This window comes from Ictidomys tridecemlineatus, chromosome 11 (genome assembly GCF_052094955.1).
Source record: "Ictidomys tridecemlineatus isolate mIctTri1 chromosome 11, mIctTri1.hap1, whole genome shotgun sequence".
Lineage (NCBI taxonomy): Eukaryota > Metazoa > Chordata > Mammalia > Rodentia > Sciuridae > Ictidomys > Ictidomys tridecemlineatus.
In genome coordinates this window covers 69,044,484-69,060,149 of record NC_135487.1, presented here as the reverse complement: position 1 = coordinate 69,060,149, position 15,666 = coordinate 69,044,484, and the positions used below count along the sequence as shown (strand labels likewise).

Here is a 15,666-nt window from a genome sequence, read left to right as displayed (position 1 = left end):
TTTGACCTATCAGGGCAGGGATTAAGTTCTGACTTGGTGTCTAATGAAATCTTAGCAACCAGCACAGTGCCTGGCACAGGCATTTACTCATTTCTTGAGTAAATGAATGAATGAATGAGCACATACTATTCTGTCATGTATTGAGGTGCTTTGAAAAAAGTCATAGAAATTATTTCTTAAACTAATATATGTCCACATCAAGTAGATGTAAAAACTGCAGAAGTTTTATAACACTCGGTGAATCATCAATTCACAAGGGCAGATATTATAATTGAATTTGAAACTCAGTGCCTCCCAATATAGTGTCTGTCACACAATGTCCCTCTACACACACACACACTCATACAAACACACACACACACATACACACACACATTTGATGGAGTAAATTAATTTTGATATGAAGTCATAGGCTACATACCTATATGAGGAGGAATTTTACTACAAAATAAAATTCACAATGACTAGAAAGAAACATTAATTATGGGTGATTTAAAACAAGGATGCTACAATAGAATGTAATATGTTATATTTTTTCTCCTAAAAGGGACCTGTTGGCTTACCTGGAGAAGTTGGGATAACTGGAAGCATTGGTGAAAAGGTAATTTCTTTCCTTTTTTTTTGTTTTTTATAGTAAGAATTCTAAGCTAAGTTTAAAGGAGACTTTCATATTCTATTTTATAATAATTAGAAATCACTCATAGCTTTAACATATTACCTCTACTAAAACTCTTAAATATATTAAAATACAGCTAATAGCATATTTACTTCTAATTTTTAAAAGAGTATATTTTTAGTTATAAATATATGGTCCTGAAGGAAATATGAAACAGTCTTCATATATTCTTTAAATCTACTTTATGATTGCAAGCCCCCTATAGGAAGCAATTTTGAAAGAGCAATTACCAATTTACCTTTCTCTTTCACCTGTCTCATATATTCTTGTTCCTATTCCATTCTTACTATTTTCTTTGTCTAGTGTTATCTTCTCTTATTTATTCAAAACCAAACTGATGGACTTCCCTCTGTTTATTAAAAATCAAATTGTTGGACTCAGTTAAACTGCCATCTTCTCTACAAAGCCTCTCTAGACTCCCTTTCTTTCTTCTTTCCTGAAGTTAAAATAAGTACTACACTGTTTAAAATTTAGTTGTAAAAAGGAAATTCAGTTGTCCTGTAATTGTTTCATCTTTGTTAACATCACTTCTGTGGAATTTATGTTTATTTAAATATCTCTCCTAACTCTCATTTAGTACAAAATGCTTAATACTTACTGATTTTTTTTAGTTAACAAAAAGTGAGATAATTAGATAATTTTATAATCTTTTCACTCTGACTTAGTTACTTCTATGTTGGGTTACATCTTCTACATTAGGGTTTTGACAATTCTAAGAATTTTATTGTGGATCAGTTTTATCCTTTTAATCTGTTAAAGAAGATTTTATTGTAATGATTTTCCAGAATTATTTCTGTGGCACTTAATTATGGTAGACAGACTCAAGAAATAAAATTTTGTTCAATGGTTATATAGATTATTTTTCAGTATGCTTTCATACTTTCACTATTCTCATACTTTGTCTCATAAAATTGTAAGCACTTCTACTTACAAAACTTTAGTATATACATGCTTAATATTAAGTTCTGTTCAACCATGATTTCTGTTTTCTTCATTTTAATAAGACTTTTAGTATTTTTTCCTTAAAAATATCTTAGGATCATTTTTATTGTACTGTAAGTCTTGCAATTTAGGATAAAAATCTAAAAATTGTGAATTTAAAGATTACTTAAAATTAGGATGAGATGTGCATTTTAAGGTATGATTCTGATGACTTTCTAGCCTTAGCTCAGTTATGATTAATTAACATGACTCAGTGTTATTGTTTTTTTCTTTCTTGTTTTAAAAGGGAGAGCGTGGAAGTCCAGGCCCACTAGGTCCCCAGGGGGAAAAAGGTGTTATGGTAAGAGATAAATGATTTTTAAAATGTTTCTGAAGAAAATAATGAAGGTAAACATTTCAGAGGTAGAATTCCCTTGATTGAAAATTAAGTGAAAAATGCTATAGTTATAATAAATTTCTATTAGAATTTTCTTTTAAACTGTTTTATCTTACAGAATGCCATGTGGCAAGAAGGCACTAAAAGCATGCATAATTTAGAAGAATTAGATAATCATAAATTGGCTAAAATGGATTAAGAAAAATTCAATTAGAATTCTACTTATTCTCCTACAGTTTATAATTCATGTGGCACATATAATCATTGCCACTTTTCTATGAGTTTGTGGTCATGAGGTCATTTTTTGGCACCTGAAAGCTCAGTATCCAAATTTATCTTACTCCCTTGTTTCTTTAAGATAGTAACAGCTGAAAAATAATTTACATGTTTCATTTTTTAATTTTTTTTAAAGAAAAGCTCTATAAGCACTAAAAAATAACAAAATCATGGCATTTGCAGGCAAATGGACAGCATTAGATAGAGCATATTATGCTAAGTGAAGTTAGCCAATCCCTAAAAAACAAATGTCAAATATCTTCTCTGATATAAGGAGGGTGACTCAAAATGGGATAGAGAGGAAGAGCATGAAAAGAAGACTACCTCTAAATAGGGAAGAGAGGTGGGAGGGAAAAAGAGGGAGAAGGGGAGTTGCACGGAAGATGGAAGGAGAACCTCATTGTTATACAGAATACATGTATGATGTTGTGATGAGAAAAAGAAAATAAAGTGTGTCACATTAGATTAGATAGAGAGAAAGGATGGGAGAGGAGGGAAGGAGTAGGGAGGATAGGAAGGGCAGCAGAATAGAATAGACAATATGATTGATGTATGTACATTCCATGTATATATTATATGTCAAAATCCATTCTGCTGTCATGTATGACTAAAAAAAAAATCATATGGTTAAAAAAAAAGAAAAGCTCTGTAAGATTTTATTTTTTTTTAGCTATCTCCATTTGCTTTTAGCTAGAAAATTTAACATAAGACTAATCAACTTCAGGAATCATTACTTCTTGAAACCATTCTCAGAATCAGTGTTAATAACAAAGTGTGTTTCTTCTAAAATTTAAAAAGTAAAAATATTTATACACAATCGTGTTTCTTAATTATAGAATTCCCTGCCCTTTCTCAAAAAAAATATGATTTCTTAATGTATATAACATAACAAATACCCATGCATACTATACTACTTAATACACTACTTAAGATACTATAATCTACAGAAGATAAAATGATTTTTCTCTTTCAGTAGATTGTAATATGTGACCTACTTAACAATTTTCTTTTCCAGGCAAAGACCCTCTAATAAATGAATACATATCTATGCAAACATGTTTTGAGTTCTGTGGTCTTTCTGTAGAAATCTTTCCTGTGGCCTCTTTTATCTTGGATAGGAGAGGAAGAGTTTATCAAGTTATCTCTTTTTATTTTTTTTTGATCTATTTATAATTGCTGGTTTATCCTCAGTGAAAACAATTAAATGCAATAGAGGTTTTGTGTTTTTCATATTATACTTAAATCATAGGGATATCCAGGTCCTCCTGGGGTTCCAGGATCCATGGGTCCTTTGGGATTACCTGTAAGTACTGAATATACTGTATGTATCTATCCTTTCTAGAATGTCTGCTTTAATTTAAGCCCATCACTTTTGTTATGCTGCTTTTTTTTTACTTCATGTAAAATTCATGTAAAAAAGTCATATAAACTAGTGGTGACTGCTGCTCTCCCTAATTATACAAAACAGCCTGGACAGCATCTTGAATTTCCTCTCCCCTACTTGGCATGTAAACCAACTTTAGTTCTATAACCTAAAGTAAAAAACAGCTTAACTTTCTTTATAATAATTACATATATAAGAAAACAAGTCACTAATCAAGACTAGAGTAAGATCAAATGGACAAAAAAATCATAAATTTCAACATATTTTTCTTAGAAAATAGCAAATATTCTCAACCAGTTAAAATTAACAGGAAATATACCTTTATTAAAATTTAATAAATATACCTTTATTAAACAAAAGTTGAGGTTTGAAAATATTCCATATGTTCTTTACAGAAAGATAATGAAATTCTTTCCCCTGAAGAGAGAAACTTTGCTTATCAGAAATTGATAGTTATTGGGGACATGAATAAGAAAAAGTAGTCTTATAATCCCCTGGGCAGAACTTTTCCTATCACAATGGTATATACTGTTTTGTGATGCTTCTGTTTTAAAAATAGGCCTAATTTTCTAGTATATTGATAGACATGTTGTTGGCTTCTAAAATCAGGAAGACTTGGAGCTGGGGCTGTGACTCAGAGGTAGAGCACTCGCCTCGCACATGAAAAACCCTAGATTTGATCCTCAGAACCACATAAAAATAAATAAGTGAAGTAAAGGTATTATGTCCAACTACAACTAAAAAATAAATATGAATAAATCAGGAAGACTTGTCTGGGGCACAGTTATCAGTCTCTTTATTCAGATAGATAGATAGATAGTATATAGATAGATATCAAATCCTAAAGTTTAGTCCATTTTTATCATACTGAATGTTTTTTGGTAAATTTTATTTTCCAAATAAGTCTTTATTAAAGACTATAAAGTATAAAACTAATTCATTAAAATTGACTTAATAAATTGACTTAATAAACTTAATGTCCATTACAGGCTGTTTCTTTTGACATGCTAATTTAAAACATTTATAACCTTCTTTATAGCTTCAGAAAAAATCTATTTTTATGTAATAAAGTTATCATAAGTAGATAGAACAATAATAAATTAATGTTATAATTTATAATAGCCATTGTTTCTTGGTTGGCCAGGCATATCAGACTAGTCTAGAGGGCTGAGTATCTCCTCCTTCACTCCAGGTGTGTTCCTGCTATAAACTCTTTGGTCAATCAATATTAAATAAGCCCTCCATCTTTGTTTAGGGTATAAACATCTAAAAATGACATTTCTCCAGATACTAGACTATTTCAAAAGCTAAATATTAGTGCAACAAAATGTGGTATTTTATAATTAATACATATTTTAAGGAAACCAATTAATTTTATTTTTAAAATTTCTAAGGTGAATTATATTATGTGATAAGAAAGATTATGACTGCTTTTCTGATAGCATTCCTATGAATTATATGAGTGATTTTTTAATTCACAACATGTAGGGTCATGTGGGAGCAAGAGGACCACCTGGGAGTCAAGGTCCTAAAGGCCAAAGAGTAAGTAATACAGTTAAAGAAGTACACTAACCTCAGAAAAATCACCTCATAATGATATGTTCAATAAAAATAGCTCCATACTTTGGATACTTATGCTTAGATATTGCCAGCTTTTCCCTGTTTTCATTTTGAACTATCTTCATCTAATATGGACTGACTACAAAAATTCTGAATGTTGGCCCCTTTGAGAAAATGTGTACCTTGTAGAATAAAGCAAACTTAGGTAGTATTTACATTTAGATTGAATGCTAGGTTATACCTGGAGCACTCCAAGTGACAGACAAAACTTCCTCTATGGTTTCCTCTCCTGAAATAAGTTTATGGTAAGAATCTCTTCCCCCAAAATTGCTGATAATGTTAGTTTTGCTAAATGGAACATTTGGTTCCAGCTGTGTAAATCAAGAGCCAGAAAAGTCTGCTGGCTCATTAGTGAGGCATGTTGAGTGACTTAAAATTAATAGTGAGATCATGCAAAGATAGATATGGTTAAAAGGAAATATAAATATATGAGTCCAAGTTACAAAGACATATTTTATGTAAGGGCTGTTTCCTTCATTCATAGATACTTAGCCTGTTATAATTTATTATAGGGGTCATAGAAATGGGCTTGGAATTCTCATAAAAGTCTTCCTAAATGAGTATGCAGTATGTGTTAATGTTTTAATTAATCATGTTTTTTTTCTTTTAATTTAAGCAATGTAATGGTCCTGTCTCCTATCATCTAATGTGTTTGGGACTAAATTGTTCATTCACTTATTTGGATAATTTTAGGTTTATCGCCTACCTTTCAAGTAATTGTTACTTTACAAAACATGCTTTGTTTACATTATTGAGCTATCAAACTTTTACTCTCCTTTTGAGAACCCATTAATAGCTCAGTGTAGCCAAATTTGACTTTCCCAAGAGAATAAACAAAAGATTCGATTTTTTATCTAGCTAAGAGAGCATCTAGAAAATATTTTAATGCAGTTATTTTTTTTAATTCATGCCAAATTAGGTACCTGTTGTAATGCTATTTGCCTAATTTTCTTAGAGCTTGTCCTAAAGCTTATTTTGCCTAAGAGTCAGAGTAAGCATATACACTAACCAGTCCAGAGGGAACTTGACGATGCTGATAAAGCTAAGCCTTTGGTTAATTAGTTCACTCTTGCCTAAAGCATAGAGAATATCAGCTTTTCCATCAATTCTGCCAGATTTAAACCCATAACTAGCAACTTTAGCCTTATGACCTTTAATTAATGTAACTGTATTACTTAGGTCTTTTTTTTTTAATTCAATCTGGTTAGGCACAGAAATTTCTCTTTCTTTGTTCCCTGTGTAATCCTGGGTTAGTAAATGAAATTATAAATGCGGGAATATTTTTAAAATAAAAGCATTTTTAATGTAAAACAGTAATAATGAGTGGTAAATTTTGGAGAGAGTTCATTTCAATTACAGTCATTTTACTTGTGAATGTTTCATATTTTTATATAAGCTTTTGCTAAGTTTCAAGTCCTCTATTCCAACCTGAATTCACTTACTAACAAAATTTAGCCTTTTTTTTTTTAACACGAGCAAAAATATAAACTTTCTCAAGCACAATTATTCAAAGTCCTTGGTCATTTAGAGTCAGGCAACTCACTTAGTATCAATCTGGTTATCTTTTTTTTTATTAATGCTGGCAGTTAATCAGTAAGAAAATATCTAAGAAACACATAGAAATTTGGGGTGGCAGAGGGATTTTTAAGTGCTTGCTTACCAGTAGACACGTTTTTGGTTTAGACTTTGTTTTCTGTCTAAACCAGTTTTTAGAATTTTACCAGTCATTCCTTTTCAAAATTTCTCAGCCATCTTCTTTTGTTATTCCAAAAAAAATTAGCAGTGTTTCTTACAGGCAGAAAGAAGAAAACAAGGCACTGAAAATACCAGAGAAAAAGAATCAATGTAGATTGCTGAAATTTTAAGATGACAGGAATTAATAGAGCAAAATCTTGAGGGCCTTTCACACTTTAAACTTCATTCTTTAATCATTATTGTTTTCTAATTTTCAGTTACTTAACTGTTGAATATTCCAAGTGCATCCCCCTGAGCACTTCCACACTTGCTGTCTCTCTTGCCACAGTGACCTTTCCCAAGTTACTTGAATGCCTTGAAGTCTGATCTCCAATAGAGACTTCTCAGATGCTCTAGCTAAAGTGGTACTCCCCACATTGGGTGCTTTCTAGTACTGTAAAATCCTTTAATTTTCTTCATTATACTTGACTACCTATTTTCATTTTATACTTCAATTTTAAATGCTTATTTTCTTGTTTATAAATTCAGGAAATTGTCTTTTCTCTCTACTGTGTCCCCTGAGCCTAAAACAATGCCCAGTGTGTAGTAGGCATTCAGCAAATGTTAGTTGAATTAAAACTCATTTTGAAAATTATTGATCTATTTAATTGACTCTTTACTTCTCAACTTGACCTTCAAGGTCTTACACAATAAGACAGTAATTTAGTTTTCCAGTCCTATTGGAAAATAAGGCGGAAAAGGAAGTTGGGGACAGACTATGGAGCACCTTAAATACGGACTGAGAAGTTTTAAGACTGGAGATTTGGCTTTCACTTTAATAGGACCAGCAGAGCTGTAGATACTCATGGAGTATAATGTTCTCTCCAAATCCATGAACATGCCCAAGCAGATCAAGGAATGCAGGTACCCTTATAGTAGGGAGGAAAAGAGTCCTATTATAGTAAACAGCTTTTAATAATAAAAAGCTAAACTAAGACTTATCTCAGATGGAATGAAAGAGAAGGTGCTGAAGCCTAGGAGGATCCTTCAGATGAGCAGGTTGTACTGGGATATTTGTATCACTATTTTGTATACAAGTATATGGTTCCCGATTCCCAAGTTATTTAAATATAAACTCCAATCCTTTTCCTTTTAAATCTGTCTTCCTTACCACATTTATTTTTTAAATAGTTCTCTACATGTTATCTATAACATGGCCAAACAAACTCATTTTCATTCTTCGAATATCTTCTTTCATGCCTCTGCACCCTTTTCTCATACTGTCCTTTTAACTAGAATTCCTTCTGTTTTGAGTAATTTCACGAGAACTTGACTTCCAGCTGCCAGAGGATATCTACATTCCCATAACCAACATGTCAATGTTCTCTGTCTCTGAATCCTCCTTTCAGTTCCTGACATGCCCATATCCTTGTATTACGATCACTTGTGTAATTTACCTTTTAATTCTATGTAATTGTGAGATTTCTTCATTTTGTTACAAAGATTTCTTCAAAATGAAGAAATCTCACAATTATGTATTTTCATAACACTTCATATAATTCCTTTTCTACAGCAGATCTTGGGTTAGAGGCTTATAGAAATGAATTAAGTACCTTTAAAAGGGGGACTCTAATTTAATCTTGGGACTGGAGTTGTGGCTCAGTGGTAACGTGCTTGCCTAGCATGTGTGAGGCACTGGTTCGATTCTCAGCACCACATACAAATAAATAAAATAAAGGGGGCTGGGAATGTGGCTCAAGCGGTAGCGCGCTAGCCTGGCATGCATGCGGCCCGGGTTCGATCTTCAGCACCACATACCAACAAAGATGTTGTGTCCACCGAGAACTAAAAAAAAATAAATATTAAAAAATTCTCTCTCTCTCTCTTTCTCTCTCTCCTCCTCTCTCACTCTCTCTTTAAAAAAATAAATAAAGGTCCATCAACATCTAAAAAAAATCTTTAAAAGAGGGCTCTAATATCTTCAAAGGAATGTTATAACTTAAACAGGACTGGACTTTTGTTACCAGTGCTTCTTTGCAACTAAGTATTGAATGAATATTAGGAAGTTATAAAATTACAAGAATATCTCCAATAACATTTCTATATTCATTCTGTGCCCCTGCCATCTTTTAGTAATCATTGTGCAGCAGGTGCAGAGTGTATACAATGCTATCAGTACTCATTTGCTAAGCTGAAGAGAAAAGCACCATTGCAAAAACATGAAACTTAAAGAGATTGTTTACACAAATAAGACAGCTACTTTTAGGTTAAGGTTTTTAAGAATAAGTCCTAACTGACTGCTGAGTGAACAAGAAAGTGAAAAAATGCCCTAAAAACAAACTTACAGCCCCCCAACAACTGTATCAGCTATTTTTGTGGTCATATAATTTTCTATTTGGCATAGAATCTTAAAAACATGGGCTGACTCACTTGTATAAAGAAGTTCAGCCATATGCCCAGCTGTATTCTCTTCTGTACTCAGAGCATAAATATAAGCAGAAGTTTTTCAATTAAAAGGCACTATGTCTTTATCTTCCAGGACACATAGGAGTAAAAAAAGGAACAGTTCAAATTAGTAACATTTCAAATTTTTCCCATCTCTAGGGACCAAGAGGACCAGATGGTCTCCCAGGAGAACAAGGTATACAAGGTGTCAAGGTAATAATTTATTTCCTCATTTTATAGGCAGATAAATTTTATTGAGCCCCATATCTTACTTATCTATAAAGTGATGTTTCCTTACAAATGCATAGTTCTAAATTTTCTTAGTTATTAAACATATATAATTATATATTAAACATATATAATTTTTACTACACACACACACAAATGTTTTCTTTTCAATATTGAACCACATATTGTATTATATTTTCTTTGTGAATGTATGCTAGTATGTATAAGGCCATAATTCAAATTCTAACTAATTTATCTGGTATTCATACTTTGTTAGGGTGAAAAAGGAAATCAAGGAAAAAGAGGGCCGCATGGTCTTATTGTAAGTAATGAAACATTTCATATTAAGTATGAACATTTTAAACCTTCCCTATTTATCTTGGTTCTTTCCCATTATTTTGTGAATTGCCTTCTTGACCTAAGCTTTTTTTTTCCTTGATCAGGGTAAGACTGGAAACCCAGGAGAGAGAGGAGCTCAAGGGAAACCAGTAAGTCATAAAAAATAAGCTATGAACAACTTTTATCCACTTTTAGGGGTTGTGTTGAAATAATGCTTGGGGAGATTTTAACAAAATTATTGATAGTGTAAAATGTAATGTCTTCATATATGAATACATTATGAAAAGATCTACTTTATCATCTGACAGAATTATTGATTAATATTCAATTTTTTAGACTAAGAGTACACAAGTTTTTTTCTTCCCTTTTCATCGTAGATAATTTTACTAAAGCAAGTTGCTTACCCCTTTTGGGTATTGGTTGTACCTATTTTTAAATTGATAGTGATAACATTTTGATTTTACTATAGATATGGTAAATTAGTTTTTCTGTAAAAGCCATATCAAAATAAAGTGGTGTGATATATATATATATATATATATATATATATATATATATATGAAATACAATAAACCTAAAACAAGAAACTTCTCTGAGGCCTCTTGCCTAGTTTCCTTATAACTCATCTTGAGTGCCTTTTTGACCTTCAGAGTTCAGAGCTATGTATGTCACCATGCTTTCCTATGGCTCTGTTCTAAAAGTTTTTAATAATTTATAAACTCAATAATTAATGTATTATATCAGTAATTTTCTACCATCAGACATCTTACCAGATTATATATCTTTCCCAAGGAACAAGTTCTATGAACATCCCTAGATCAGATTATTATCTAAAAAAGATTCACATGTGTGTACATAAACATACGCAGATGATATTAGATATATATGACCATATGAACTGAAATGTATAGGTATTTTTAATTACTTTCATTCAGAATGAGTTTTTAATGATATTTTACTTGTCATATACATGTACATGTATACTTTAACAGTATGAAATTAGATAATAACATAAATAGATTGCAGCTGAGAGGTCATAAAAGGATAGGATAAAAATGTTTTATCTGCTATATTGTCACTAATTGTCACATTTTCTTGTTCCTTTTTGAAATCTGCTGCCCCCTGCCTGTTGTTTCCACAATAGCATTATATTTGACTCGTCAAAGCTAAAATATCAGAGACCTGAAGAGAAGAAAATGACTTTCTAAGGAAAGAACTTGTGTTTGGCATTGTACTATTAATTAAATTCATTTCCAAAGAACATTCCTTGATTAATACTCACCATTTGGTTTTTTATTCAGTCAGGGTAAATCGTGTTCATGTAGATTGTGACCACTTTGCTATATTATACACAAGGTTTGCATATTGCAATTAGAGGAGGAATTTGGAGCTCATGTTAATTCTTTCATTTTAAAGAGATGAGAAATAGAGATATAAAATTACGTACTCATTTTGTACATTGTTGACCTTTCTTACACTTTAACCTTCATTTTTAGCTTTATTAAATGCAATATTTGATGTTTGACACTCTCAATCTAATAAAAGATACTAGAATTATTTTGTAATTTTAGCTTGCAGCAAAAAGTCTCCCAGACTACTGGAAAAATATACATGCCTTTTAATTTAACCATGAATAACATGGTTAGACATTAAATCATGAGTTTAGTATAGTTGTTAAGGTGTGCTGGATTCAGTATGTACATCTCCCACTCCTTGACTAAACTGAGATCTAGAAGAAGTGAGGAACAGTCAATCAAAAAAAAAAAAAGCCAGATAAACCTAAAATATTTGTTCTATCTTTCAGAGTAATCTTAGTGTATTCAGTCCTTCATGCACTGTCAGCAGCAAGCAACAATAGGAGGATATTTTGAAGGTCAGATTGACCTTTGTTCTTTATGCCCCTAAAAACTACATAACCTTGCTTAAATTGTTTAGCTCTCTGTATTCTATTTTCTTTACCTGGAAAATAAAGAAACATAGGAGTTTTTAAAACTATGTCTTCTCTAAATTGCCATAATTCTTTTTTTAATTGATGCTGAGTATTGAACCAAGACCTTGTACATGCTAGACATATGCTGTATCACTGAGTTACACCCAGTGAAAACCAGCAATACATACATTACTCTTGGTAGATAACCTGTAAAAATATATTTATCTGTGGACTAACACCATTTCCTATATTTACCTTCCATCTACATATAGATCTGACTCAAAGGGAAATCAGGAAGAAAACTCACAATCCATAGTGTAATTAGGGTGATAAAGCATGAACCACTGATTTTGGTTTTTCAAATCATTTAAAAACTGTAAGAGTTGAATCACTACTGACTTATTTATCAATAGTCTATCAATTGATGTGATAAGGGTATAAAATTTTTTATTTTTTATTTCTCTATTTCTTTAATTCTGTCAGATTTTGCTTCATATATTTGGAAATTCTATTGTAACTGCATTCACCTTTAGAACTATTGTGTTTTCCTGATCAACTGACCCTTTTTTCATTAAAGATATCCTATTTTTCTCTGGTAATATTATTTCCTCCTGGGAATACTGTTGTTTTGACATCTACTTTATTTAGTATTAGCTATATCGTCTCTATAATTTTTTTATGGTTGCTGTTTACATGACTATTTTTCCATTAATTTACTTTCAAATTATGTGTGCCTTGATATTCAAATTGAATGTATTTCGGCTGAATCCTATGTTTTTATTCTGACAATCCCTGTGTTTGTTGGTGGTGGGGCACACCAGGAACTGAACCTAGGAATCTCAGACTTTTAATGACAGTGTTTGGTTCATTTCCATTTAATGTAACTATTAATGTGGTTGATACAGGTCTTTCATTTTAAGTTTTGTTTTTCTTTGTGCCCTCTTAGTTGCTGTTCAGTGCCTTCTTTTGGCAATGAATAATTTTAAAAATCCTATTTTTCATTACCTATTGAATTTTTAGCTAAACTCATTATTTTCAGTAGCTAGATCAGGTCAGCAGAATTTGTCTGCAAAGTGCCACAAAAAAATTTTTAAAGCATTCTATATTTATTTATTTGTTCTAATTAGATATAGATGACAACAAAATGCATTTTGATTCATTGTATACAATTGCAGCACAATTTTCCATTTCTCTGGTTTTACACGATGTAGCACCATATGTGCAGTCATACATGTAACTTGGGTAATGATGTCCATCTCATTCCACTATCTTTCTTGCCCCTGTGCCCCTCCTCCCCTCTCTCCCCTTTGCCAATCATAGTTCCTCCATTCTTCCCATCCACCCCCATTATGGATCAGCATCCACTTATCAGAGAGAATATTTGGCTTTTTTAGGATTGGCCTACTTCGCTTAGCATGATATTCTCCAACTCCATCCAACAAAATAAACATTTTATGTTAAATATTTAATATAAGTGTAAGAAACTTGTAGTCATATAGGCTAATTTACCAGCCTTCTATCTTTTAGACTATAATTATTTTATGTTTTACATTTATATGTATTATAAATCCCACATTGCATTACATTAATATAAATGAAATATACACTGTAGAAATATCTAGGGGGAAAATAGCATTTTATATTTACCTACCTATTTATCATCTCTGGTACCCTTTGTTCCTTTCTGAAGATCAACATTTCATTTTCCTGTAGACTATAGAACTTCCTTTAGATTTCTTCTAATGAAGAATGCCAGTGGTTTATTCTCTCAGTTTTTATTTATGAAATGTCTTTATGTCACATTTGTTCTTGAAGGACATTTTCACTGGATATGAGTGTATGGTTTTGTTTTTGTTTTGTTTTTATTCAGCACTAGAAAGAGGCCACTTTCTTTTTGCCTCCAGTATTTTAGATGAGATGTCCATGTTTATCTTTATTATTATTCCCCTGCATGTTTATATATCATTATGTAGTATTGGAGTCAGATATGTTGGAAGTCAAATACTGAATCTGCCTCTTACTAGATATTTTTCTTTTTATAAATTTTTAAATCTCTTTGAGCCTCCAATTCCTCATGTTTAAAAATGGAATATCTTTCATATTTCAAAAAAAAGGTTTTTATTCTAATGTGCTTGGCAAAGGCTGTCAGTATTACACTTATGGTCATCAATCTTATAGTTAGTGAGTTGAAGTCATGAACAAGGAGCTCTACTATGAATAATATAGTATTAGCATCTGAAATTTTTAAATTTTTTTTTATTTGTACATGACAGTAGAATACATTTATGCACTTTGATATATGATACATAGATGGGATATAATTTCTCATTTTTCTGAGTGTACATATTACAGAATCATATTGGTCATGTAGTCACATATATACATACAGTAATAATATCTGTTTTATTCTACTATCTTTCTATTTCTTATTTCTACTATCTCTTCTCCTCCCCTCCCCTCACTTCCCTCTACCTAATCTAAGGTAATGCTATTCTTCCCTAGGGCCTCCCACCTTATTGTGAATTAGCATGCACATATTCGAGAAAACATTCAGCCTTTGGTTTTGTGGGATTGGCTTATTTCACTTAGCATGAAAATTCTTAAAGAGAATTTTTATTTGTTGCCAGCTATGCTTTTTCCATTTGTCCCTAATAAAAATAGAGAATATTTAAATTGCTTCTTAGCTCTGTAGAACAGCCTTTTGAATCATCAGTAGCATTAAAGATATATAATAAGTTGATATTATATCCAAACGCATTTTACAAGGAAAATGGGACAGACATTATTTCAAGTTCTGAACTTTTACTATCTGTTTCAGTTTGTATATTGGGCACAGAGGGATCCCTTATATTGATTCTGTTTCTTAATTTAAGAATATGAAATGAATGAAGAGTGTATGATTTTCATGACTGAAACCAGATTTTAACCAGCCAAGAGTCCATAATTTGACATATTTCCCTATCACTAAACATAGAAACTGAACAGAACATTAATGATTATAACATAAAAGATTATGTGATTCTAATAATTTTTAATACCTCTTTGAATTTTTTAAACTTTTAGTTGACATATAGTTATACACATTTGGGGGGTACAGTATAATTTTTCAGTACAATGTGAAATAATCAGATAAGAGTAATTCATGTGTCCATCACCTCAAACATTTATCACTTCTTTTTGTTGGGAAGATTCAGAATCATATCTCTACCAATTATTTTTAAATATATAATTAAATATTGTCAGCCATAGTTACCCTACTATACTATAGAATATTAAAAGTTATTCCTTCTATCCTACTGTATCCCTGTATCTGTTAACCATCTTCTCTTCATCCCCTCTCTTCCTCCTATCCTTCCCAATCTCTATTAACTACTATTCTACTCTACACTTCCATGAGATTTAACTTTTTTAGCTTCTACCTATAAGTGAGCACATGTGGCATTTGTTTTCTGTGCTTAACTTATTTCACTTAACATGTAGTTCTCCAGTTCTGTCCATCTTGCCTCAAATGACAGGATTTCATTCTTTTCATGACTGAATAATATTCCCTTGGGTATTTATATCACATTTTCTTTATTCATTCATCTGTTGACAGGCAACTAGATTGACCCCATATCTTGGCTTTTAAGGAATAGTGCAGTAAAAAATATAGGAATACATATCTCTTCAACATACTGGTTTTCTTTCCTTTGGATATATATTCACTGATGGAATTGCTAGATCATATGGTAGTTCTGTTTCTGGTTTTTTGAGGAACCTCCATACTGTTTTCCATA

The 15,666-nt window shown here is 31.5% G+C and overlaps 1 protein-coding gene across 4 annotated transcripts in view; it reads left to right on the top strand.

Moving 5' to 3' along the window:
• The window catches only part of Col24a1 (collagen type XXIV alpha 1 chain), a 378,847-nt gene that overhangs the window by 227,124 nt on the left and 136,057 nt on the right, over window positions 1-15,666 (top strand). For all 4 annotated transcript variants that reach the window (XR_013427880.1, XM_078026639.1, XM_078026638.1 and 1 more), the window contains 7 exons: window positions 548-601; window positions 1,905-1,958; window positions 3,520-3,573; window positions 5,143-5,196; window positions 9,553-9,606; window positions 9,899-9,943; window positions 10,065-10,109. Coding sequence is in view for 3 of the 4 variants with exons in the window: in XM_078026639.1 (XP_077882765.1) it covers window positions 548-601; window positions 1,905-1,958; window positions 3,520-3,573; window positions 5,143-5,196; window positions 9,553-9,606; window positions 9,899-9,943; window positions 10,065-10,109 (360 nt within the window). In the remaining variant the exon portion in view is untranslated. The remainder of the gene's footprint in view (window positions 1-547; window positions 602-1,904; window positions 1,959-3,519; window positions 3,574-5,142; window positions 5,197-9,552; window positions 9,607-9,898; window positions 9,944-10,064; window positions 10,110-15,666) is intronic.